This window comes from Phascolarctos cinereus, unplaced genomic scaffold (genome assembly GCF_003287225.1).
Source record: "Phascolarctos cinereus isolate Bilbo 61053 unplaced genomic scaffold, phaCin_HiC Scaffold_2;HRSCAF=192, whole genome shotgun sequence".
Taxonomy (NCBI): Eukaryota; Metazoa; Chordata; class Mammalia; order Diprotodontia; family Phascolarctidae; genus Phascolarctos; species Phascolarctos cinereus.
In genome coordinates, this window is record NW_027555625.1 from 384,084,481 (window position 1) to 384,098,170 (window position 13,690).

General features: G+C 46.5%; 1 protein-coding gene across 2 annotated transcripts in view; it reads right to left on the minus strand.

Annotated features, from left to right (window-relative positions):
• ANXA6 (annexin A6) overlaps positions 1-13,690 on the minus strand; it is a 58,539-nt gene that overhangs the window by 22,815 nt on the left and 22,034 nt on the right. For both annotated transcript variants that reach the window (XM_020964259.2, XM_020964258.2), the window contains exons 3-13: positions 11,716-11,806; positions 10,949-11,043; positions 10,494-10,607; positions 9,073-9,163; positions 6,661-6,740; positions 4,611-4,667; positions 3,577-3,670; positions 3,159-3,254; positions 1,838-1,896; positions 1,485-1,607; positions 447-505 (exon numbers count right to left, since the gene is read on the minus strand). In XM_020964259.2, the coding sequence (XP_020819918.1) occupies positions 447-505; positions 1,485-1,607; positions 1,838-1,896; positions 3,159-3,254; positions 3,577-3,670; positions 4,611-4,667; positions 6,661-6,740; positions 9,073-9,163; positions 10,494-10,607; positions 10,949-11,043; positions 11,716-11,806 (959 nt within the window). The remainder of the gene's footprint in view (positions 1-446; positions 506-1,484; positions 1,608-1,837; positions 1,897-3,158; positions 3,255-3,576; positions 3,671-4,610; positions 4,668-6,660; positions 6,741-9,072; positions 9,164-10,493; positions 10,608-10,948; positions 11,044-11,715; positions 11,807-13,690) is intronic.

A 13,690-nucleotide genomic window follows, 5' to 3' on the forward strand; every position in this document is an offset into this window, starting at 1 on the left:
TTCTGGATTTACCCCCCCCCCCAGTGTTGGGGTCTCCAGGTATGAAGATCACCCAAAAATATGGACTAGAGGGACCAAACGGAAAGAAGGCTTAGCTCAGCCCTGGCCAAAAGCCTGAGCTGTTAAGAGTCCTAGCCTCAGGAACAGTGAGGAAAACACTACCCATGCATGCAAACATACACAGAAAAATCACACATTATGGAGACAGAGCTCACCAAAATATCCTTACTCTCTCCCCTCCCCCAGTGTCATACTGGACCTTGAACCTTCTTCCCATGAACTACTCACTCTCCTCGCTTGGGGTGTGAGGCAATAAAAAGGAGGGACCAATATGGCTCTTCCCTCCCCACTTTCACGACCTGCTGTGACCTCTTCTCCTGACCTTGATCCTACAAGGGGTGGGCCATTCTCTTCCCTCCAGAAGAAGGGTACAGATGGTGACTTACTCATCATCCCCACCACACAACTTCAGCAGGGCTTTTTTGTACTCTCCAGATGTGTCATTCTAGGAAGAGAGAAAAAGTGAGGAAAATTAGCCTTCGGCTCCCCTAGCTGGCATCACCTTTCCAAGCAATGGGTGTCTAGGCTCAGTCATGGGTCCCTTCTCAGCTGGTGTGGAGAGGTCCCCAAAACACTGAAGGAATAAGCAAAGTGGAACGAATACCCTTGTTCATCATCAGGGATTGAGCTGCTCTTCCAGTGGAGGGTGAGAAGCGGGAGCCATAGGGCCCACACAGACCAGTAGGGTCGCTCCAATCTCTTCATAAATCACTTGTGAATATTCTTGCTTTCACTCTGATCTTGACCTCTAATCCCCTCCCCACTTCTCAGCCACAATGTTCTTTGGCAATCAACGTTGGACAGGCCCAAGGTCACACAGCACTTCCCCTTTCTGGGGAGTTGGTTTCCTCTTTGTAGGATGAGGCTTAGACTAATCAGTTTGTAATGTTTGTTCTTAACACTATTGCTCTCTCTGTTGAATATATATATCCTGTATATATCTTATTTGTACGTAACTGCATATTGTCTCCTTCATTAGACCACAAGTTCCTTGAGGGCAAAGACTGTTTTTTGCCTTTTTTTGTATCCTTGGTGCTTAGCACAGTGCCTAGCACACAGTAGATGCTTAAAAAAATTCTTGTTGGCTGACTTCTAGCTCTAAGGTTCTGCGATTGATTAATCCTTAGCAGAGGATGGGACAATCTACCTGAGGGGATACAAGCTTCTTTAGCAACCTAAAAGGACTCTACCATCTTACCAAAATGCCACCTTCTTTATGTCTGTCCCTGTCTTCAAGTTCCCTGACCTGACCAGGATTCTCCTTAGACCTCTAAGAGACTAATGCTCTAGGCACTTTTAAGATGGCTCTCACATATGCAATGTCCCTTGTAGCTGGGCTTGGGAATGACCCTTTGATTCAGCCTCCTTGGCCTTGGAATAAGTCCTCAGTTCTTCCCTCCCCTATATTCCAAGTTTTTGCTCACTTTAATCATGCTGTAAAGGGACTTCTCATATTTGGTCCGGAACACCTCCCTAATGTCAAGCATATCCAGCTCACTTCGGGAGACCATGATGCGGATCAAGGTGTTGTCCCGAGTTCCCAGGCCCTGAAAGAGACAAAGGTAGGGACAGGAAGGAAGAAAACTGAAAAGACTCCTTCCTGGGGCAGCCCTTACAGAAGAGGGAGGTTGTCAAGGGACAGCATGATCTGATTCAATTTATCTTTTCTGAGTGCCTATCATTAAACAAAGTACTGGGCTGGAAACTGCAGGTCCAGGCAATAGGATCCTGCCCTAGGTGCTCACTCTTCATTCCCACCCCTGTGTCCATCACTCACCTTCATGGCTTTAAAGAGCCTTTCTGCAAAATACTCTGCAGTGCTTCGGATACACTTTACTGGGAAAAGGGAAAAGGAATTGAGTAATGCTGAAACACAGCCACTAAATCCACCTGTAAGACCTAAACTTAGGAACTGTAGCATGATAGAATCAGAAGGGACCCTGAGCCCATCTCTTCATTTTACATAAGAGGAGACTGAGACCCAGCTGGAGGAAAATGGCTTACTCAGGGTCACTCAGTAAATCAACAGTTTAGCTGTCAGGTCTTCTGACTCCTGGTCTAGGGCTTTCAATCATACCAGCAACCCACAGCTTTCCCTCAGTCACTTCCTTCAAGAATTTTGCTGTTCTTCAGTCATTTTTTGCAATCTCGTCCTACTTTTTTGAACCCATTTGGGGTTTATCTTGGCAAAGATACTGGAGTGGTTTGCCACTTTCTTTTCCAGCTCATTGTACAGATGAGAAACTGAGGCAAACAGGGTCAAGTGACTTGCCCAGGGTCACACAGCTAGTTAAATGTCTGAGGCTGGATTTGAACTTAGAAAGATGAATCCTCCTGACTCCAGGGCCAGTGCACTATCCACCGCCTCACCTAGCTGCCCCAAGAATGCAGCAAATCTCAAACATCTTCTTTGTCTCAGGAAACCCTTCCCCAACCACAAAAACAAGCACTGTCCCCTCCCCCCAAAACCATGTATAGAACCTAAAAAGCAAAATGACAGGTCTAATGAAAATCTGACAGCAAACCCAAATAGAAATGTAATGAGCTGGGTGCTTCCTTCCTGGTCCCCTCTGGTTTTCAGGAAGAAGACTGTTTGCTACAGATACTAGGATTCCCGGCATCTAGGCTGGAGACAAGAGGGTTCTCTGAGTCTAGGCTGTGGATATGAGGGTTCTCTGAACTTAGTCTCACAGGCATTAGGAAGAGAAAGTACAGATAGGTAGAAGGAGGGGAGCTATTGGGAGAAATGGGAACAAGGCCAACAATAATGTTTTAGAAGGTTCATTTTTTTTGGAGGGGTAGGGACAAGGCAATTGAGATTAAGTAACTTGCTCAGGGTGATGCAACTAATAAGGGTATATTAGGCCAGATTTAAACTCGGGTCCTCCTGCCTCCAGGGCCAGTGTTCTATCCACTGTGCCACCTAGCTGCCCCTAGAAGGCTTATTTTTTGAAAGCCACTGACCCAGGAACTCAAGGAGCGGAATCCCTGTTACCCTTCACTAGTGTGCCTAGCAGAGAGAGAACTATGTGCCACCACTCCTACAGCCCCATGAAAGACAATGGGAAGAGGGGGATGGATGGGATGTCAGGACCTACCGACCGCCAGCATTAGCTTCTCAAAGTCCCCAGACAACTCTCCCCGGATGCTGGCCTCAATAGGAATCCCTGTGGTCTTCAGATATTCATCAAACACTGAATAAAGGAGATAAGGCTGTCAGGCAGGGACATGTGGTGAGGCTGATAAGACAACAGAAACTGAGGGAAGTAGGGGCTGGTGTTCTGGAGAGGGGATGCCGCTCAAGGCTAGCTAGTATTTTGGTGGGGAATATATTAAAAAAAAAACTCCCAACAAAATTAAAAAACAACCACCACCACCACCAAAGTAATAACTAAAAAAGGAACTGAGCCCAAAGAATTGGAGAGAGAAAAAGGAACAAAGATGTATATTCCTCAGGGCAAATGTGGTGCTTGCTCTGAGCTGCTGACTAAGAGAGTTCAGGGACCCTGGGCTCACCCAGCCTCAGATGCTGTTTGCTTCGGTTTCCCAAGATGTAGATGAACTGGGCCTCGTCAGTTCCCCATTTCAGTTCCCCAGCTTCATACAGGTCCTGTAGGGGCAGGGAAAACTTCATCACGCCAAGCAATGCTTTGCTGACCCCACATGGGTGGTACATGGCCTATTATTCAACCTCGGAGAAAGGCCAGGGAAGGGGATTGTGTAGCTGGGGAAGTCCCAAGCATCAAATCACTGGTGCCATTTCCCTGCCAGCAGGTCAGGAAATCACATTAACCACTCCCCTGCTTCAAGATCCTCAAAAGTAAATGCCTGATTCTTTGCCCTGACCATTCTCCAAATAAAGTTGGCCCTGGACTCTCCAACCACACCAGAGGTATCTCTCCCACTGCAGAGTGTCTGGGACACATGAAGCATCTCATGGGCCCCTCCCAGCTCCACTCTGCCCTCTGGATTTCCTGACTGCAGAGATTCCTAGGCTTAGGAGTCCCCCAGTGTCTAAGCTTCCAGCACAAAAGGGGAACAGAGCTCATCTTGACCAGTGGGAAGAGCCTGGATGGAAGGTTAGCTGGAGAACATTCTGGGATGTAGAAATTTTCAGAAAGCACAATTTTCTTTCTCCCCATTAGGGAAGGGGAAAGAAAGGAATGAACACTTATATAGCACCTATATGCTAAGCACTTTTTACAAATATTATCTCATTGATCCTCACAAAAACTCTATAAGGCAGGTGCTATTATTATTTAAAATTCAACAGTTGAAGAAACTGAGGCAAATAGAGGTTAAGTGACTTGCCCAGGGACACACAGTTAGTAAGTGTCTGAGGTTGGATTTGAACTCAGGTCTTCCTGACTCCAAACCCAGTGCTCTATCTACACTATCTGTCTCTGGGATACCAGCAAAGTGAGTAGAACTCAAATGGGAGGTACTGAGAGCCTCACTGATGGGGGATAATTCCCTTCCCTGCAGAAGGATGGTTTACAGGATAAGCTGAAAGATGGCCTTGACCAATTCTACCACAGGCTTTCCTTTACCTTGACATCTTGTGCGACCAGGTCCTCGCTAACCACGTCATCTTCCTCCCGGGTCCCCTGAGGCAGGGACACAAAAGACACCTTCTTTAGGAATCTGCTTGCATGCCAGAGCCAAGAGGGAAGTCAGGGCATATTAACCACAAGGGAGGCTGGGAAAGTGGCTTGGATAATGGGGGTAGTAACCATGCTCCTTCTAGACAGAAATAGCTTCCTTTACCATTCCTACTCTGAAAGTTCAGTCCCTGAGTGAAACGATCCTAACTTCCAGCGCTTGGTTTCAGAACCAGGGCAATGAAGGGCTTCTCTTGTGAGCTACTGTCCTCATACCACTCAGGGCATCAGCAGCCAGTAAGGTATCTTCTGCAGGCATCATCCCAGGGTCCAGATCAGCTCACTATCCCACCATCATCAAACACATCCATGGGTGCTAATGGCCTATGTATCACCTCTCCCTTAGAGGAGGATCTACATTTTAACAATGATCTTAACTCTGAGGTGGCTATTTCAGCATAGCCTCATGGGTGGCTAAGGCCATAAGTGGCTTTTCAGAGAGAATCACGGATTCATGTGGCTATCTCTGCTTTTCTACTAAGAGCCCACAATCTACTCTGTTTTCTTTGCAAAGTCTTCTCCTCCTAAGTGCCTGTAAGGTTTTTGTCTCCATTTTACAGATGAAGAAATTGAAACTCAAGGGATTTTCTCAACATCATGCGAACTAATAAATGTCAGAACTAGTATTCTTTGCACTATAATCCTTCTACTGTCAGTGCCTCAAATCTGTCTGTTTTAGATTGGATTTTCTTGGAGCGGGCATGGGGAAGGTCTATCCCTACATCAAGAAATGCCTATTTTTTCCAGGGCCCAGAACGAGGCCAAGGGAAAACCACACATGGGTGGAAGCTCTGGCTTTGTTATCTTATCCTTCCCAATTCTTATCATCAGAAAGCAACTCAAGACAGAACAGAAACACCAGGGGCTCCAGTCAAAGAGAAAGGTCCAGCCAGCCAGCTGTCTGGTTGAAGCCCTGATGTCCTCAAGAGGTGCTGGGAATGCATGAATGCACAAGAACAAACGTGGGGAAAACTGAACTTGGACCTCTTTCTCCCTGTGGGGAGGATGAGGTGGGGCCGCCCCAGCAGCCAGAGGTGGGCAGGAAAGCACAAGCAAGGACTTGTATTCATAGCGGGCAGTGTGTATGAATGTCTATGTGACTATGTGAGTGTGTGTGTGAATGTGTATAGGAGTGTGTGTGTGTGTGTGTGTGTATGTGATTTGTTTGTGAGTGCACATGGGAATATGTGCAAGAGTATGAATGTGTGTATGAGTGTGTGTGTGTATGTGTGAATGTATATGATGTGTGAATGTGTGAATATGTACAAGTGTGTGTAAATGTGTTTGTGAATGTGTATGAGTGTGCAAATGTTTTTGTGAATGTGTGTATGTTAATGTGGGTAAATGTGTGTGTGGATGTGAATATGTATGTGTGTGTATGTGCTCCAGTGAGAGGCCCTGCTGGCACCATCCCAAAGAACATGCAACAAGAAATGGGTGTGTGACAAAATGCACGTGCCCACATCTGCAAAATACAGGAAGCAAGAGGGAAAACTGGGAAAGAACTAAAAAAGTTTCTGCTTCCCTATAAACCAGAGTTAAAGGCCCTCCCTGAAGAGCAGGGTGGCGAAGTGGAGGCAAGGCACCCGAAACGACATCAGCATTGATACAGTGCCTTAAAGTTTGCAAAGCACTTTATATATGCTACCTCGCTTGATCCTCACAACCCTGACAGATAGGCGCCATTATTACCCCCTTTTTACAGCTGAATGAACATGGGGCAAGCAGAGGTTAAATGTCTTGCCCAGGGTCACACAAATGTCTAAGTCAGGATTTGAACTCAGGTCTTCGTAACTCCAGGCTCAGTGCTCTATTCACTGCATCCTGATGGATGACATGGGAAAGAGAAGAAAGCCCCAATCCAAGGACCCGGTGTCTCCTCGACCTGGAGACAGGGGATGAGTCTAGAGATGCACACCTACCACCAGCCTGCCATTACCTGGAGCAAGACCACAAGCATCTTCTTGAAGTGGCCAGAGGTGTCAGCAACAATATCTTCCTCCAGATTTCGTTCATATGCTGGAAGGAAGGATCATCAGTTTTAGCTTTTCCAGCCCCCAGGAAATTCCCCTAAGAAAGCCTCGTTGGGACCTGCTTCTCCCCGCCGGCAAGCAGCTGCCTCTGAGCGCACTTGATCCTTCTACTCGCTTATCCACCATTTCATCAAGGTATACCCTCTGCCCCAACTGGATTGGTCTTCTTAGCGTCCCCCAGAAGGGACTTAGCTCACTCTGTCCTCTGTCCCTTCACTCACATTATTCCCCTACCTGCCCTTTCACGGGTCCCACTAAAGCCCACCCATACTGCATCCAAGCCCAACTCAAATCCCCCTCCTTGCATGAAGCCCACACTGTTCTCTCCCTTCTACATGAGCCACTATGGCTCTTACTCTCTGTAGTCATAGCAACAGCTCATATTTATGTAGGAAAATAACTTTCTTCACTAAAGCCCTCTGAGGGAGTAGGATGAGTAATATGATACCCATTTTTACAGAACAGGCACCTGCGCTCAGAAAAGAGAAGTAACTTGGCCTAAGATCACTGGCTAGTCAACAGCAGGGCCAAGGCCGAACCCATGCCTCTGGACGCCACATCCAGTACTCCTTCCACTATACTACATTGCCACTGCTCAGCTCGACCTGCTCAGTTCTTCATCTACCATTTAATATGCATGCGTCTTACTTAATTCTAAGAGCTGAGGGAAGAGATCATATGTTTATCATTATATTTTCTACTGACGGCCAATAAATCACTTTATCCCACAGGACAACTGAATCAATGTATGGCATGTGTCTATATAGACATACCTGTGTGTATACACACACATATGTGGTTTATGTATATATATATATGCATATATATAACACCTTAATATGACATAACTTTTTTTTTCAGAGAAGGAAATACTAATTCTCATCTTTTAAAAATAAGAATGGATAATACTAAGCTGTAATATTCCTATTTTTGTGCTTTAAAAATATGTAATTTCTTTGGATTCTTGACATTTGATTCACCCTCCAATGCGGATATAACTATGCCTCGGTTGATGGCCTCATTGCCATGATCCCTCTCAGTCCTATCAAAAAAGTTACCCACACCCACACATTCCTCCCCCTCCCTTTCTTCCTACTGAGCTAGCCTGATTAATAAATCAATCAACCTATGATGTGCAGAACTGCTCTGCACCAGGGACACGAAGACCAAAGTGAAGCAATCTCTGCATCCCATGGACTCACGTTCTCTCAGTGATACAACTCGCACGTGGACAAGTATATACAAAAATAAATGAAAGGTAATTTGGGGTGAACACACAGAAGGTGGCACCTGAGGTGAGTATGGAAGAAACTAAGGCGTTCAAAGAGGCAGAGGTGGGGAGAAAGAGCATTCCAGATTGAGGTGAGGGCAGGTAGCACAAGAGCATGGAGACAAAAGATGGGGTATCACGTGACCCTAAGCAGGCTAGCTGGGCTGGCCCAAGAGTGGGTGAAGGCTAAAAAGGCCAGCTGGGGCCAGGTAACAAAGGGGCTTTAAAGGCCAAACAAAGGAGTTTATACTCGATCCTAGTAACAACAGCGAAACAGTGGAGTTTACTGACTGAGGATAGTGACAGGGTCAGACCTACACATTAGGAAAATCATTTTGGCATCTGTGTAAAGGATGGCTTGGAGAAGGCAAAGGGACCAATTAGGAGGCTATAACAACAGTCCAGCAAGGAGGTGATGCGGGCCTGAACCAGGGTGGTGGCCACAGAAGTAGGGTTCTCTGATACACGGTCGGTCACCAGATCCTAAGCCTGTGCAACTTGGCTTGACTTGTTAGTACTCAATCTCTGCTGCCATAGGCTTTAGGAGCTAAAAGTCACCTGTGTGCTACCTCTGATGCACCAAAAAAAGACTTTTTCCAGAGAATATTTATTTACTACAACAGGTAATAAATATAAGTGACAGTGTTGCCTAATGGATAGACAGCCTTGAGTTCAGGGCATGCTGGCTGTGTTACCTGGACAGGTCCCTAAGCCTTTCAGGGCTCTGGGAAGCTCTTATAAGGAAAGAAAGGTGCTGACCTGCACCAGGAGAGGGATTTTTCCTCATCCAGAGGTTCCCTAAATCACAGGTCCCTGTCTCCTACATGACAAACGTGCTTCATTTGGCTGTTACAGGAAGTGAGAGAGACAGGCAGAGGGAAGAAGGAGATGAAGGAGGATGGGACCGCTCAAGTGTGGGAAGGAAGGGAAACATATGGAATGTCTGTATGCACAGGTGAACTTCTACTTGGCCGCATGGACTCGTGGCCACTGCCCACTAGAACAGGTCCTCAGAAAGGCCTTGCTGAATTCCCACAGCCCTTCTCACCGTCCTTGTAGGCTTCCACTAGCTGATGGATCTGCTGGTTGCTGCGGGAGGCCAGGATCTCAATCAGGCACTTCTCATCCGTACCAATGCCCTAGATGAAAGGACAAACCCAGTGAGAGGCAGGGGCTGGGGGCTGGGGAGCGCACTGTCGCCAGGGTGCGTCATCTTTCAATCCAAGGGAACCTCAGAGACTAGCCAGAGCTGGCCCCAGTTCAGTGGTGGGAAAGGGCCACACGTTGGCCCCAGACCTCCCTGGCTCTCCCTACCTCAAGACTTAGGGATCCCAGGTCACTTCAACCCCCTCTTTCCATTCAACAAACTCTAGTGGGTCCCTGTTACTTCTAGGAGCAAATGCAAAAATCCTCTGTTTGGCTTTTAAAGGCCTTCATACCCCAGCCCTTTTGGTGTTTGCAGTCTTCTTTCAGCTCTCCTCACATATTCTTGAATCTGGTGACGCTGGCCTCCTTCATGATTCTCTCACAAGACACCCTATCTCCTGACTCCATGAATTTTCCAGCTCCATGGGTTGTCCCTCATGCCTGGAATTCTCTTTCTCCTCATCTCCTCCTCCTAGTTTCCCTGGCTTCTACAAGAAGCCTCTCCCAGTCCCCTTGTGAGGTTATTGCCAATTTATCCTTTATAATCTTGCTTGTATAAAGTTGTTTACATGTTTTCTCCATGAGATTATGAGTTCCTTAAAGGCCGGATCTATCTTTGCCCTTCTTTATATACTCAGAGCTTAGCAAAATGCCTGTGCTAAAGGCACATGGTTGGTGCCTAATAAACGCTTGTTGACTTTTTTTTAAAGCAGAATTGGATAACAGTATCTCCCACTATTCTGCTCTAACCAGACTGGCCTCCTTACCATCATGAAATGATGGAGATAGGAGAAAGGACTTTAGAGATCCCTTAACTTATAGATGGAGAAATTGAGGTCCACAGAAGGGATGTAAATTATCCAACGTCAGAATTAGTAGAAAGAAGAGAGTAGAATACAGGTCTCCTAATTCCAACATTCTATCTACTTTTCTACACTGCTTCTGACAGATGAGAAAACTGAGGCTCAGAGACACTCAGGCATCCTTGCCTCTGGACTTTTTGTTTTGCTGCTTCCCCTACCTAGAATGCACTTCAGCCTTCTCACCTTTTTTTCCCCCCAAAGGCCTCTGTCAAATTCTACTTCCTTCCTTCAATCTTCTACAGTCACCTTATTTGGTGATCTCCCTTTCCTGAAGTCTACCCCACTCCCTTGCTATTTTGCATATCCTGCTTCAAATGTCTTTTTTCTCTAGATTTTAACATTTTGTTTTCTCAAGCTATCCTGCCAGCCCTCAAGGATGAGGGCTCAGTGCCCTGTGAGGAGTGCTTGGCAAATGTCTGTTCACTGATTAGTCACCCCACCCCCAACCAAAACCTCTTACCGAGATGGCATCTTTAATTTCCTTGGCATCAAAGTAGGCGAGAGGCCTCATCAGGCCCACGATCAGCCGCTCAAACTTTCCCGTCAGCTCGTACTTCAGGTCATCAATGAGGTCCTGGGAGCAGAGCAGGGAGACAAAGAAAGAGGCCAGGTTTGGGGGTGGGGGTGAGGCTGAGGCTGGGGAGGGGAACACAGGCTCCCTGGGGGAGGTTAAGGTGGCTTTTTCGAGAAGTGGTTTGGGGAGGGGGCAGCTAGGTGGCGCAGTGGATAGAGCACCGGCCCTGGAGTCGGGAGGACCTGAGTTCAAATCCGGCCTCAGATATATAACACTAGCTGTGTGACTCTGGGCAAGTCACTTAACCCCAATTGCCCTCACCAAAAAAAAAAAAAAGGGACGGAGGCAGCAGGGACCTCCCAGCCCCTCCATCCCCACCTCAGCACTGGGGGGTGGGGTACCTTGCCGTAGAGGGATTTGTAGCTCTGACAGATCTCCTGCCTCTGCCTGCTGCTCCGAGAAGTGATCAGCTCCAATATGGCTTCTTTGTCACTGCCTGCAGGGGTGACAGCCTGTCACTTTGGCCCTGACCCTACACACATTCCTTCCTCCAAATACCCCTAAAGATCAGGCCTCAGATGCTCCCCCCACCCCCCTTCAAGATCCTAAACCCTAAGAGTGCAGAAGGCAGACTAACCAGATAGTCTGCCACAGAAAGACACACACACACACACACACACACACACATGATCATATCATAGAACAAGAGAACGACATAAAAGCTTAGAGCCTCTGGTTTAACCCCTTCTCATTTTATAAGATAGAGTAAAGCCCAAAGAGAAGTGACTTGTCCATTGTCACACAGCAAGTCAGGGGCAGAAACAAAATGGGAACCCAGGTATCCAGAATCCTGGGTCTAAGGGGCAGCTAGGTAGCGCAGTGGATAGAGCACTGGCCCTGGATTCAGGAGGACCTGAGTTCAAATCCGGCCTCAGGCACATAACACTAGCTGTGTGACCCTGGGCAAGTCACTTAACCCCATTGCCTAGCCAAAAAAACCCCCCAAAAAACTCCAAAAAACAGAATCCTGGGTCTACTTCTACTACATCAGATGGAAACCTCTTCCCACGCCCCAAGATGACTCTGACCTAAGCCCAGGTCTGAGGGCTCCTCTCCAACCCTCTCTGCCTCACTTAACAACCTCCCCTCCCTTTGGCCCAACACTGACCGAAGCCCTTCATGGCTGTGTACAGGGCTTCAGCATCCCGGTTGGAATCAAAGTCAGCATAGTCTGTGATGGAGCCTCGGTACCTACTACCCTGTCAAGAGAAGAACGAAGAGTAAATTAAAGAGGAAAGGACAGGGGCTTCTGTGCCTCTCAGGTCCAGCAAGCTCTCCTCAGCCCCATGACCCAGACACACCAAGCTAAGGGCATCCCACTATGAGATCTTCCTTTCACAACACAGTGAGGAGGTCAGCATCCTGGCTGGGAGGGCCTTAACCAACAGGTGCTGTAACAGACCCCAACAAAGAGAAAGTGAGTGTCTGAACATGACCAGTAATCAGGACGAGATTGATGACTAGCTCAGCTAATTCACCTCAGTGTCAATGAAGCCTCAGTCAGAATGCACAAAAATCTTACACAGACACGTGCTGACTACTCCATCACTCAACTCTGGCCACACCTCACCCCCTTCGACTTCTCTGGAAACCAAATGAAGTTGTTTACGCAGGGGGACAAAGCCAGATTACATGGATGACTTGGGGCAATCCATTTCTCCTGCTAATGACCCAACTCCAAGAGCAGATGAGTGATGCCTGGGGCAAATCAGAAATGCTATCCCCACACAGGTTTATGTCCTACAAGTAGGGTACACGTGAACCAAGGAAAGGGTAAGAAGAATTCTGTGCAAAGATAGAGGTGCAGAACAGGGAAGGGGTTGCTGCTTTCTGCTCTTTGTTATCTGACCAAAGAATGGTCCCATGGATGTTGGGGCCAAGGTCCCACCATGGCCTGTATGGGATCTGTGGCCATGCGTGATTCTGTCCCCTAGATTTCTCATAGGAGATGTCTATCAATTGGGGAATAGCTGAACAATTTGTGGCATATGATTGTGATGGAATTATAAGAAATGATGAGCAGGATGCTCTCAGAAAAACCTAGATAGACTTACATGAACTGATGCAAAGTAAAATGAGCAGAACCAGGAGAACATTATACACAGTAACAGCAACACTGTACAATAATCAGCTACGATAGACTTAGATCTTCTCAGCAATACAATGATCCAAGACAATTCCAAAAGACTTATGATGAAGAATGCCATCCATTTCCAAAGAAAGAACTGATGGAATATGAATGCAGATCAAAGCATACTTTTTTAAACTATTTTTCTTGCTTTTTTGGTCTGTTTTCTTTCACAACATGACAAATATAAATGTTTTGCATGACTGCACATGTATAATCTACACCAAATTGCTTGACTTCTCAAGGAGGGAGGGGAAGAAAGGAGGGTTAGAAGTTGGAACTCAAAATTTTAAAATACAAGTGTTAAAAATTGTTTTTATATGTAATTGGGGAAAAAATAAAATATTAAATTAAATTTTTAAAAAGATCTCTCATAGCCTGCACTCAGGAAAAATAACCTCTACCCTTCTAGAGCACTAGCACCAGGGATGCTAGGGCCACCCCCACCCTCCATTTCAGAGGGAGAATATTCTGTCAGAGACCACTGCTCAGACTCCACTCTAGGCCATGGAAACTCACAGGTCTGCTATAAAGAAAACATCATGGTAATATGAATTATCATCTAGCCTTCTCTCCCCACTTTACAGAGAAGGAAACTAAGGCCCAGATGTTTTCCATAGCAGGGAATCTTAACCTGGGGTTAATGAACTTCTTTAAAAGATATTGTATTAACTCTACTTCATAATAATTTGCTTCCTTTGCAATTTGATATATTTTATGTGTTTAAAAACATGATTCTGAGAATGAGTCCATAGATTTCACCAGGTAGGGAAAATGGAGGGGTGAGTGGTTGTGAGGTAAGGGAGGGAAAAGCAAATTGAGAAAGAAAAGGTTCGAGACAGGGTGTATATGTGTGTGTGTGTGTGTGTGTGTGTGTGTGTGTGTCTTTCAAATTTTATTTCACCAGAGGGGTCCAATTCATACACCCACACAAAGGCTAAGAACTCCTGCTGGA